A 13462-nucleotide genomic window follows, 5' to 3' on the forward strand; every position below is an offset into this window, starting at 1 on the left:
TAGCTGCTTCAGGATATTTCAGACATATGGACACATATTGGATAAATGGAGCAAAGCCACACCACACACAACTTGATCTTCCATTGTTGTATGAATATGATAAGAAGTGCGCAACATTTTCACGCTAGAAACATGTCTTATGCAGGAATGTAACTGATATGCTGCAACGGCTCCTTTAAATACGAGATCAATGTAGCGAGTTTTGACGCTTCTGCCGCCGGAGCTGAAGGCAGACAGCGTTGTTGCCAGGGCGGCCAGAGCGACCTTGGACGCTCTCTCCGCTTTCGGTGTGAACGTACGGTAACAGATTCCTCCTGCTCACCATTTCTGTCTGTTGTCAAAACTGACAGCTGGAGGGGCGTGGTTAAGTATGTTAGCCACACCTACTACCTCAGACAGACCTAGGGCTCTATTTTAACAGTCTAGACCAGGGGTGCTCAATCCTGTTCCTGGAGATCTACCTTCCTGCAGATTTCAGCTGCTACCCAAATCAAACATACCTGAACCAATTAATTAAGACCTGAACTCCACTTGAAAATTACAGGCAGGTGTGTTTGATATGGGTAGCAACTGAAATCTGCAGGAAGGTAGATCTCCAGGCACAGGATTGAACACCCCTAGTCTAGACGCAAAGTCTAAAGCTCTGGTGCAAAAGCATTAAGGTCATGTCCGAATCCACTTTGCTCTTTTAAGGATAGAGAAGTCTGTTCTGCCCCCCGGCACATGGTCTAACAGGGTTGTGCTTATTCTCGTAATGAGTTCTGAGTGTGTTTTGATCATTAAATCAATCAGAGTCTCGTCTCTCATTTCCTTTAAGAGTCAGTTGTGTCGCTCCATGGTGCATTTACTTTTTACATGGCGACTTTGTAAGAGTAAAAACTGAACACTTCACTAGCGAGAAAACAGCTAAACAGAGCATTTGCAGCGCGAGGATATAGAACGAGCCTCCTCCATTCAGCCTCTTTACTTTACTCCTTCACTTTACTCCTTTACTTTGGGGAAGTGAGGAAACGGTGGAAACTCACTCCACTGAACACATCCATCAGCCCACATATTTAATTTCCTTTGTTAAGCTCAAAGATTTGCTTCAAAACTATTTCTAAATTCAGTTCTAATCTCCAGCAAAGGAATAAATGAACGATAATAATGAAGTGTGCTCAGAAAACTGAGTTACATCCAAACACACGTCCTGTTCTTATGGCTAGGCTCACACTAAATCTGTGCGCTCAGAATTCTGCAGATTTTCTGCAGATATCCACAGATTTTTTTGTTTATTTACTTGAGTAAATGTGTGTAAATCTATATTTATTTAGGTTTTAAAATAATTACAGCAATATTATTGACTAATATGAAAATGTTCATCTGATTTATGTACAATGCAGTTTGTACAGTAATATTCTCGGCCTTTTAGTAGAGATATTATATGAGACTTGCTTTGTTTACCAAATAAAGTGAATCTAATTGCATTTTCATTTTAAACATTAAATAAAAGTTAAAAAGATATTATTTTTATTTCACATATTAAGGTTTTAGTTATGAAACTCCCAAAATAATTCCGTAGAAATCCGCAGATTATTTCCTAAATTCTCAGCAAAAAACGTCTGCAGATTCCGTCTGACCCAACTTATGCCGCATATGGTGATGCAGACATCACCAAAACCCCACAGGTGGACAAATTTACACTAGTTTTAAATAAAGCAAATATAAATCTGCAGATAATAAATAACACTGATAATAATAATAACATTATACAGATGCAGATTATCATGAATAAACTGAAAAAGCCCCCTGAGGTGAAGAAGGCATGGAGGCAGTGCTGTTCATATTGATGTAGAACATGATCTCTTCTGGATCATTTTAATTGTTTTCATCTGTAAAGATATTTGTGTATTGCTGATCATGTGTTTGGACCTGCATAGACTCATAACTAACGCGCTCTGTGCTGGACTTTAGAGCAGGTTTAGTTGGTCAATAGTGCGGTCTATTTCAGATCCTCAAACTAGCAACGCTCCAACTATGCGCCTTAACACACCTCCTTAATACACCAGCACACCCATGAGTCCACAAGGGGGCGCAAAAGAATTTGCTGTTTAAACAAGGTGGCACAAAACAGGGAAATTAGGGTTGTGCTGGTCTGAAAATAGCAACTGATCATGCAAAAACGCCTTATTGCACTTGCTGTATGATAGGACCACTAATCTGAGAATTTAACTCAAAACAAACAGGAAGTGCATTTTCAGATTAAAAAAAAAACAAGGGCAATCTATTATTGTTTATTTCTAAATGACCTGCACAGATGAATTGTTTACCACAACACTAGCAGCATCAATATGATCATTTCAGAGGTCGCGTTAGACTTTCTCATCGTCCGTCATTTTGACTTCCTAATCGCTTTTTTCATTCATATTTTAATAATAAAGATGCACGACGAGCATAAAGGCTAAATTATTCATTTATTTATTTATTTGACAAATTAACAAAAACTTATATCTGCCTTAACTCGTATCTTCCTCCTGCGTCGACCTGAACTGGGTGCTGGCCTGTGCGTAATCAAACGCATCAAGGGAGACTGATGCAGAGGCAATGGTCATTAAATTCTGTGGAAAGTCGACTTCTCTTGACCAAAGATCGGATATACTAGCGCCACTTCAGTCAGCGTTTTAAAGTTAGGAAACATTTCTCCTAAGGCTGTGATAAGAACTAAGTTTGCTGAATTCTCTGAATGTGGGATTTCCTGATCCTGCAAACACTAAAAAATACTACAGGCTGCACCCCTCTGCGTTCGGTAGTGCTCACAACGCACTCCAAAGCACCTGACCTCCTTGGTTGGCTCGTAATGCTGCGTTCACACCAGACGCAGAACGCGCATCAAGCGCGAGTGATTTACATGTTAAGTCAATGCAAACGCGCGAATAGACATCCTGTGGTGCGATACGCGCTAATGGCGCGGCGCGAATTGAGCGTTTGACTTGCTTAACGTGCGTTTCGCGCGAATTGCTTGAGTTCGAAAATCCTCGTTAACCAATCAGGGGCTTGCTCTTGTGGGGGCGTGATTGTGACGTATCGCCTGTTGTCGGTGTCCCAGAGGAAATCCCCCAGCAGACACCGACAAGAAGTTCATCAAACTGGGCTTGACTCAGTCAGAAGCACCACTGAAAGTCTCCGTCATCCAGGTTAAGTTACTGGAGGAGTTTATGAGCTTAAAGAGCTGGGTGCACCTCTGAAAGGATCTAGTGGACTCAGACACGACCCTAAACGTTTCAGCGCTGTTTATCAGCCTTCATAAAGCACATAAACAGTTATTTTCTTCATAAAATCCATGTTAGCCCTTTAGCTATGAAGCTAGAGTCACCGGGCAGACAGAAGCCCTGCCCATCACGCGAATCTGTTCTGAAGTGAATTTGACACGCGAATGAAGCGAGTAAACTCAAATGTTCATGCGGCTATTTACGCACGAATATTGCGATATATCCGCGCGTTCCGCGTCTGGTGTGAACGCAGCATTACAGCTGTCGGCGACTGAGGATTTTGTCTGTTTGTTCTTTATCGTCCACTGAATCACTTCCTCTTTTTTCACCTTTATTATTAATATCACAACTCTTTGGCTGTTTAAAGAAACTTCTCACACTCAGCTGCTGTGAGATTTTTGCAACTCTACGCAGGCAGCGGTGACCGACAAAGAGGAGACAAAACAAGGGCAATCGCCATCAGCTGGACAGGAGTGGGAATTACAGTTAGCAAATTACAAATTACAATAGATCACCCTCAGCATAATCTGTCAAAATGACGGATCACCTTCAGATTTTTCCATCACTGCTAAATAAAATCCGTCAATGACGGAAAATATTCGGTTACGGTGACCTCTGGATCAGATTTGATTTCATGTATTGTATTGTTTGAATTGTTTTTAGTCTGTGTGTAAATGTTAGTTAATAGTTAGTTCTTCATGTGTGTTTTTCTGTAGAACTTTATGATTTTACTCAATGTGAAGTGTTTAATAAGTGAAATGTAGTATTGTAATGTATTTTAATGTACTTGCCTCTTTTAAACACTCCTCCACTGATTTCATGTAGCTCATCAGAGTCTCTTCATTCCTGCAAACACAGAAAACGGAGTAAGATCCAGAGTGAATGCTGTGACCTACTATCCTAAAGTTATATCAAATCAGATCCCAAAGTTGATTTAGAATTAAATATATTCTGATATATAAGTGCTGGAGTTTCAAACTCATACTGTGTATGTGTGTGTGTTTATGTATGTGTTACTTTGCTGTGCTGCTGATGTCCTGCTGTAGCCGTCGGTTCTCCAGCTGTGATTGGCTGAGCTGTTTCCCCAGTGAACGCACCAACTGCTCTTTCCTCCGCAACTCCTGCTTGGCATCTGACAGACTCTGACCAAACAGAGGAAACACTTTTACAGTGTGAGGGAGGATTTTATGGTCTTAACTAATAATAATAATAAGGGCTTATTATGCGGTTCTGTCGCCATCTTGTGGATAGAAAACGTCAACTGTTGCTGACGAGCTGTCTCTCTAAAATAGTAAATACTTTAATATAGGCACTATTCTTGCAAATAAACTGCATAGTTGCAATCTAAACAACTATAATTTGACTAAAAAAGCCTCAAAAGTATATTTTGTTGTGTAACCGCAGTAATATTTGTCAAACTGTAGTGGCGGAGTAATACACAAAGGGTAAAGAGGCTGTACAGATGCTGATATTACTTAAATATATCACAGCTATCAGCCAATCAGATTCGAGATCCAGACAGAACTGTTGTATAAATATACACACACACAAAAAAAATATGATATATTATAAAATGTCTAATAAATGTCTACAAAATTCTACATTTTTTATGTTTCTCTTGAGTTTTCCTACTTTTTAAATGTTTTTTTTATATTTTCCCAACACATTAATTTAGGTGTACTTGTACTGTGATCTTCAGTTTTTTTTTTATTAGATTAGTTTTGTCTTGTACTAAGCATTATAATGTATATACACTAATACATTACTTTAAGCATCCTGTAGAAAATGTTAATTTAAAAGAGAGATCTGTGAGGGGTTATATTTGTGTGTGTGTGTGTGTGTACCTGTACAGCCTGTGTGAGCGTGCGGTCTTTCTCCATCTGGTCCCCCGTGTGCAGCTCCATGCTGAGGCCCAGCTGCTGCAGCTGAGAGGCCTGGTCACGCAGGAGAGTCTGAGCGCGCAGCTCCCTCTGTAGAGCACTGCTCAGATCCTCACACACACTCTCAAACTGCTGGAGAGGGACACACACCTGACACACACACATAAACATGTCAAATGAACACTATAGCAGTTAAAAAATGTGAAATATGTTTTTTCAAGTAACGGCACATATTATTAGGGCTGTAAAATTAATTGAAATTCTATTTTGATTTGGCCTCCAACAATTACACACATGAAAAACATTTATTTATTTTTATTTACTTATTTAGCTCAAGCTGCATACCTAAATGGTCAAATACATGCAAACATTAAAGTGACTATATTAGAAAAATTATTTCTAAGATTATAAATGTAATAAATGAACAGTGCCGGGCGTCACGGTGGCACAGTGGGTAGCAGGATTGCTTCACGCACGATTGGGTTTCCTCCGGGTGCTCCAGTTTCCCCCTACAGTCCAAACACACGCGCTAGAGGGGAATTGATTAACTAAATTGGTTGTAGTGTGAATGAGTGTGTATGGGTGTTTCCCAGCAATGAGTTGCAGCTGGAAGGGCATCCGCAGTGTAAAACATATGCTGAAATAGTTGGTGGTCCATTCCGCTGTGGTGATCCCAGATCATTAAGGGGACTAAGCCGAAAAGAAAATGAATAAATGAACAGTGTTGCCAGATATAGCTGCCTTTATCCAGCCTAAAAGATGCCCAAAATCCGCACAATTTTAATTTTAATTTATTTAAATTTAAATTAACCTAGTTATTGCAACTGTTATCATTGTTAACCATACAGCAACCATCACCAGCAGGCACAGAACCACAACATAACTGGATCACATCGTAACACTGCCCCCTCTCATCCACACACTGCACTAATTGTTGAGTAGATTACACTACCTATTAGAGTGTGTTTTACTTTCATAATGGGGTATAAACTCTTCCCATTAATTTCAGTAAAGCTGAATTTTCCTCATCATTACTCCAGCCTTCAGTGTCACAAGATCCCTCAAGAATCCCTCTGATATGAGGATTTGCTGATTAATAAATATTCATGATGATCATCAGTGTTGCAAACAGTTCTGCTGCTTCATATCTGCATGGAAGCTGTGAAACACTTGTTGATGTGCTTCAGTAAGACTTAAATGCATATTAATGTGTAAAGATGATCGGTGTTTACTCACGGTGTGTGTGTCCTCGCAGGTGTTTGTGCGTCTGATGCGGGAGATTTCCAGTCTCAGGTTTCTGCGCTCGACCTCCGCTGAATGCAGACGCTGTGTGAACTGCAGGATGTGCTTCTGAAGAGACGCTGCCATCACCTGCGCATGCACACACACACACACACACACAGTATATAGCATCCTCGTGTTATTTATTTTTTCGTCTTTCGACACGCCCTGAATGCATATTGCACTTTGCGCATGGATCGCCAAAATAGAGCCCTAAATGATTAATCATTTAATAATCGACTTTACAACATACTCAAGAGAACCAAATATACTTCCTGCAAAATATCTGTACATCATTAGAATTGGCTGATCAACTCATTTGCCTTGTTAAAATAATCTACACTTCTTATTCTAGTAATTATTATAATTTTGAGCAATAATGTCTATTTTTATTCCTTTTTTTCTATTATTTATTTCTCATTTGCTGTATATTTTATTCATGTATGTTAATTTATTGCATACTTTATACTAGGGATGCAACAATACAGTTAGCCCACGGTTCAATACATAACTCGGTTTTTTAACATGGTTTTCGGTTTGGTTCTCATGGCTTGACACATTTTTTTTTATTCTATAGGCAATAGGAACAGTAAGAGGTTAAGGAAAAAAAAAATAATAAAACTGATTTATTGCAATAGTCATTTTGTTTTACTTAAAAGCGAAGAAAAGTACAGTAGTTCCTGGTGTATTGTATAATAAAATGAACAGTGAAATCTCACAGCTGCTGGTCGCCCATGTACAAACTGGGCAACACATAAAATCCTCCACTTTGAAAATAAACACACGTGGAGTTAATAAAGATAAATTGGCCATTTCAGATCAACATATTTGTACTTCAGTGAACATAAATAAAGCATCTTCATTATCTCGGTGCTGACACAATGCCAGACTGTAGTCTGTAACGCGGATCGAGTGCTTTTATAAGATGACAGAAGCCCACATCTCCAATCACTGAAAACGGCTGGAAATCTTCAGCAATAATCACCCGCACTGCCTTTGCTATTTTATGTGTCTCTCAGAACCAGTTGGGTTTGTTTGCTGGAAAGGTTCAGTGAGGGATTGTTGCTGTTTGGAGGACTTTATTACCTTCTCTACTCTCCTGCCTTCAGACAGTGATATTGCTGGGTGATGCGCTGCAGATGTGCAGTCATGGTTATACGTGTAAATCAATGCTCGCACACAGTTTGTTCACTGTTTTTTCTTTTATTGGCATTATACTTACCGGCAAACCTGAAATGTCCTCACACTGCAGATTTGAAAGACACCGGCGCTTTCTCGTACTGTTGCCTCACTTCACCGCCGCTCGCCATGTTAAAGTGTGGAGTGATGGTCAAGCGCCCCCTAACTTTAGAGTGTGATGGGATATTTACTTGCGGCGAGGAGTTTCCTCATCTCAGCTCATGGATTTAGAGGCACACACAGTCAATTCGGGGAGATTTAAAACGCACATAAATTATTTAAACGCAAAACTGAGAAAACCGCAATTTACAAGCGCGTATTGAACAGTGGAGGTCGTACCGTACGGTTCAATATTATATCGAGAACCGTGGCATCCCTACTTTATACACATCTAAAATGTTTTGGCAATAAATGTCATGTCAATAAAGCAAACAAAAGAGAGAAAGAGAGAGCAGCCTTTACGTGTCAGTGGGTGCACATGGCTCCTAAATAGCATAAAAGAGAAATAGTGGATTCCTTTTATTTCAACAGCCTTTTTTTAATAACTTTAACCCACTGAAAAGAAAAGGTGTATAACAGAGTCATAACAGTTGGCACATTTCCCATCCCTACCCCCTCTCTCTCCCACTTCGTTTCCTGCCTGAAATACTGTCCTATCCATTTATAATAAATAAATCTTTCAAAAAAAGAAAAAAAAAAGTGTCATAATATATAAAAATATAGTTTTGTTTGTCGCATGTAGTTGACCATTTATGTGCGTTTCAATCTGGCAACCACAGCAAGTTTATTTCAAACCTGTGGGAAGCACTGAAATTGATGACTGAGTAGTCATGCTTAGTTTTATTTTAGAATATATTGTTTGCACTGCGGATATAGTGCACTCACACTCGCATATATGCATGTCATTATATGCATTAACTTGTGCTACATGCTTTATTTGTTCCTATATAGAAGATTTAAGGTTTGGGATTCTCCTGAAATTAGGCTTAAAATTAAGCTGACATCATTTGCTACAGTATTTTAATGGTGTGTGACTCGCATTGACAGGTGAAAATCTGATCTACCTGCTTACACTGCAGACCAGGGGGCATGTTTAAGATTCATACCAAATAAATGTCCACATCTGAACGAGGCCTAAATCTGATCTGGGTGAATCAGACTCCATGTGATTTTCTCCTGCTTACATGTATACGTGGAGCATATCCCATCTGTGCCACATGGGTGGAGAAAAAACAGAACTGGGTCACTTGAACCATGCAGTGTAAACGCATGGCATGTTTCAGTTCAAATCACATTTCAAAGCGCTTCACTGCACCTTTAAATCCTGCATGTATTCTGGTATTAAGGTGCTCGGTGTTTGCAGTGGAGAAGGCAGTGTTTACCTCGCTGTTACAGTAGCTGTGTTCAGTGCCCAGGTCAGCTGTGAGCGTGTGCAGTCCATCCCCCAGTCGGCGTGACAACGAGTTTTTCCCATAATGCCCAGCGCAGCGCGAGTCCACATCGATCAGCAGCCGCTCCAACAGCTTCCTACAGGCGCTCTGAGCCGCCGACGCCAAACCAGAGTCCTTCACACCGCCTGACACAGACACACACACACTACACTTCAACATTTACAGGGCTTCACAAGAGGGCTTGTTTTTTTTTTTATTTTAGCGCAGTGGGTACCACGTTCGCCTCACACCAAGAAGGTTGCTGGTTCGAGCCTCGGCTGGGTCAGTTAGCGTTTCAGTGTGGAGTTTGCATGGTCTCCCCCTGTTGGCGTGGGTTTCCTCTGGGTGCTAAATTTTCTGTAGTGTATGTGTGTAAATGAGAGTGTATGGGTGGTTTCCAAGAGATGGGTCGCAGCTGGAAAGGCATTCACTGCTTAAAACATAAGTTGGATAAGTTGGCGGTTCATTCCGCTGTGGCAAACTCAGTTTAATAAAGGGACTAAGCCAAAAAGAAAATGAACGAATGAATAAATGTTTATTTTGCTGCTTATTCTAAAGGCAAACAATTAATCTGTGCAAATTAATCCACCGATTTCTTAAACTTCAATGTTCAGTCTCGGCATCGGCTTCGTCTGCTAATTATAATGTTTTATTTTTCATTATTGTGTTCATTTTGTACTTTTGCATCACAAAAATCTCTTCATATATTATAGATATTAATAAATCATATATTCATATATATTATTACACTCACCGGCCACTTTATAAGGTACACCTGTCCGCAAATTTCTAATCAGCCAATCACATGGCAGCAGCTCACTGCATTTAGGCATGTAGACATGGTCAAGAGGATCTGCTGCAGTTCAAACTGAGCATCAGAATGGGGAAGAAAGAGGATTTAAGTGACTTTGAACGTGGCATGGTTGTTGCTGCCAGACGGGCTGCTCTGAGTATTTCAGAAACTGCTGATCTACTGGGATTTTCACGCACAACCATCTCTAGGGTTTACAGAGAATGCTCCGACAAAGAGGAAATCTCCAGTGAGCGGCAGTTCTGTGTGCACAAATGCCTTGTTGATGAGGCCAGAGGTCAGAGGAGAATGGCCAGACTGGCTCCAGCTGATAGAAAGGCAACAGTAACTCAAATAAGCACTCGTTACAACCGAGCTCTGCAGAAGAGCATCTCTGAACACACAACACGTCCAACCTTGAGGCGGATGGGCTACAGCAGCAGAAGAGCACACCGGGTGCCGCTCCTGTCAGCTAAGAACAGGAAACTGAGGCTACAATTCACACAGACTCACCAAAACTGGACAATAGAAGATTGGAGAAACGTTGCTGCTCTGATGAGTCTCCATTTCTGCTGACACATTCGGATGCTCGACTCACAATTTGTCCTCAACAACATGAAAGCATGGATCATCCTGCCTTGTATCAGCGGTTCAGGCTGGTGGTGGTGGTGTAATGGTGTGGGGGAGATTTTCTTTGGGTCCATTAGTACCAATTGAGCATCAACGCCACAGCCTACCTGAGTATTGCTGCTGACCATGTCCATCCCTTTATGAGCACAGTGTCTCCATCTTCTGATGGCTACTTCCAGCAGGATAACGCAGCATGTCATAAAGCTCAATCATCTCAGACTGGTTTCTTGAACATGACGATGAGTTCACTGTACTCAAATGGCCTCCACAGTCACCAGAGCTCAATCCAATAGAGCAGCTTTGGGATGTGGTGGAACGGGAGATTGGCATCATGGATGTGCAGCCGACAAATCTGCAGCAACTGTGTGATGCTATCATGACAATATGGAGCAAAATCTCTGAGGAATATTTCCAGTAGCTTGATGAATCACTGACATGAAGGATTAAAGCAGTTCTGAAGGCAAAAGGGGTCCAAGTACAAGTAAGGTGTACCTAATAAAGTGGCCAGTGAGTGTACATATACTAATTGTCAAGTCACGATGATTGGTATTATATTAAATTAACCATTTGTTATAGGGAATGATGAGACTGACCAATCAGAATCAAGCATACCAGAGACCAGTGTACTAATGCCCTTCAGCCACAACACAACACAACACAACACAACACAACACAACACATATCCTGTAAAAGCCTCCTCTCACCGCTTCTCTTCATTTCCCGCTGTACTTCCTCCATGGAGGACTGAATGAGGGCGAGCAGCTCAGAGTCTGAGAGCGTCTTCATCACTCTGCTGTTCCTCTCCTCCTCGTCCTCTCTGGTCTTCAGCTCGTTCACACACACCAGAGTCTGCGTCCCGAAGCGCAGCGGCACCCTGAACATCACTGTAGACCTGCGACCCAGAGCCCGCAGACGACCCAACGCCAGCACTGCCATCACACACACACGGAACCTGCGTGCAGCACGACCTTTGACCTCACCGCCAGCCAGCGCATGCAGCAGCTTGCTGACCTCTGACCTCAGGATCTGTGCGTCACACACTCGCTCCTGCAGCATGGCCTTCTGCATCGCCAGCAAACACACCTGACAAACACACGATAGACATTTACAGTAAAAACCCAAAACATAGAGCTGAAGTCAGAATTATTCACCCCCAGTATAGTTTTGCCCAATTTCTGTTTAACGGAGAGCAGATTTTCTAATCATGATAGTGTTAATAACTCATCTCTAATAACTGGTTTATTTTCTCTTTGTCATGATGACAGTAAATAATGTTAGACTAGATATTCTTCAAGACACTAGTGTTCAGCTTAAAGTGACATGTAAAGGCTTCACTAGGGTAATTAGGGTAAAGTTAGGGTAATTAGGCAAGTCATTGTATAACAGTGGTTTGCTCTGGTCGTTGCCGGGCTGGTTGGCATTTCTGTGTGGAGTGCACATGTTCTCCCCTTGTCTGCATGGGTTTCCCTCAGGTTCCCTGGTTTCCTCCCACCGTCCAAGGGTATGCATCATATGTCAACAGACTAAAGGCTGATTTATACTTTTGCGTCAAACATTGGCGTAAGCTACGGCGCTGACGCATAGCCCTTCGCCGTGACCATCGCCGTCACTGACGTGCGCCTCTCAAAAAATGTAACTACACGTCGCAACAACGCGTAGCGCAAGCTCTGTGATTGGTCGGCTTGGTAGCGCTGACGAGTCTGGGTGGGACCGAGAGCCGCGCGAATGGTGCGAGCGATTGTTTACAAGTGTGGAGTCCCGTGAAGAAGCTCCGGATGGAAAGTTTTGTTCTGTGTTTACCTCATAGTTAAAGTTGCTGCACGTCCGCCGGTTCCTGCCTCAAAATGAGCGAGTTTGAGTCACTTGTACATCCAGGAAGTGTTCAGAATAGCAAAACAGAAGCGAAGAAACTCGACACAGAGGAACATTTACACCTCACTGCCAACTAGCGTTTCGGAAGTGTTAATGCAGACCAACAGAGACAGCAGCAGAAGTATAAATGCACAGCCACGCGCGTTGCATGCGCCGTGAGTTACGCCGGTCACTTGACGCAGAAGTATAAATCAGGCTTTAGCCAAACGACAACTACTGTCTAGCTGTCTGGAGTTTGCATGTTCTCCCTGCGTTCGTGTGGGTTTCCTCCGGGTGCTCTGGTTTCCCCCACAGTCTAAAGACATGTGGTGCAGGTGAATTAGGTAGGCTAAATTGTCCGTAGTGTATGAGTGTGTGGATGTTTCCCAGAGATGGGTTGCGGTTGGAAGGGCATCAACTGCGTAAAAACGTAAGTTGGTGGTTCATTCCGCTGTGGCGACCCTGGATTAATAAAGGGACTAAGCCGACAAGAAAATGAATGAATGAATGAACCAGTGTCTGTTTGACGTGTCATGTGGGCAATATCACAACATGGTTCGAAAAGAAATAAATGTAAAAAAATTGAGGAGAAATTGCTAATTCCTTTTAAACCCAGGTGATATGTACATTTTCTACCCCATTAAAGGCTTCTTTCTCGTTATGTAGTTATTAACCAAAGATATACGACATGTGTTTGGTTGTGAGACATAGTTTTGACAGAGTGATTCTTCCTATTGTGAAGTCATTCAGTGTGAATTCTCCTGTCGCTGATCCATCTTGCAGTGTAAACAAAGCAGCGACAGAACGCTAGCCAAGATAGTCCTGCAGTGTGAACACGATCTGTGACATGACTACTTTGAAAATCCTGCAGTCTTGGCATTAGTCATGTCAGCCAGGGAGTTTCTGAGATCTACCTGAGCTCAATCTCCCCTCTCGTCCTGCGAAGGGGAGGGAGCCCTGGGCTCGAAAATTCCTTCCCCTCTCCTGGGACAGCATGCCAAACAAGTTTATTGTAAATCATCAGCTAAGTGTGAACTCTTGAAACTGTGTCATGGATGTGACTAAAAAAGTTTGCAGTCTACAAGAAACTCTGTAGGAATTCAGTGAATTAAACAGCACAACCCAACAGAAACAACACCCCTCAACAGGAGCTGCTCTCTATTGAACAAACAT

The 13462-nt window shown here is 41.9% G+C and overlaps 1 protein-coding gene across 3 annotated transcripts in view; it reads right to left on the reverse strand.

The window, feature by feature from the left end:
• ccdc171 (coiled-coil domain containing 171) overlaps positions 1–13462 on the reverse strand; it is a 40112-nt gene that overhangs the window by 5423 nt on the left and 21227 nt on the right. For 2 of the 3 annotated variants that reach the window (XM_087307861.1, XM_087307860.1), the window contains exons 17-22: positions 11143–11521; positions 8971–9164; positions 6365–6499; positions 5093–5278; positions 4266–4390; positions 4040–4094 (exon numbers count right to left, since the gene is read on the reverse strand). In XM_087307861.1, the coding sequence (XP_087163987.1) occupies positions 4040–4094; positions 4266–4390; positions 5093–5278; positions 6365–6499; positions 8971–9164; positions 11143–11521 (1074 nt within the window). Of the gene's footprint in view, positions 1–4039; positions 4095–4265; positions 4391–5092; positions 5279–6364; positions 6500–6831; positions 8197–8881; positions 9165–11142; positions 11522–13462 lie in introns of those variants that run through there. The other variant, XM_087307862.1, reaches the window with a different exon arrangement.

Source organism: Danio rerio, chromosome 23 (assembly GCF_052040795.2).
Source record: "Danio rerio strain M-AB ecotype USA chromosome 23, GRCz13ab, whole genome shotgun sequence".
Taxonomy (NCBI): Eukaryota; Metazoa; Chordata; class Actinopteri; order Cypriniformes; family Danionidae; genus Danio; species Danio rerio.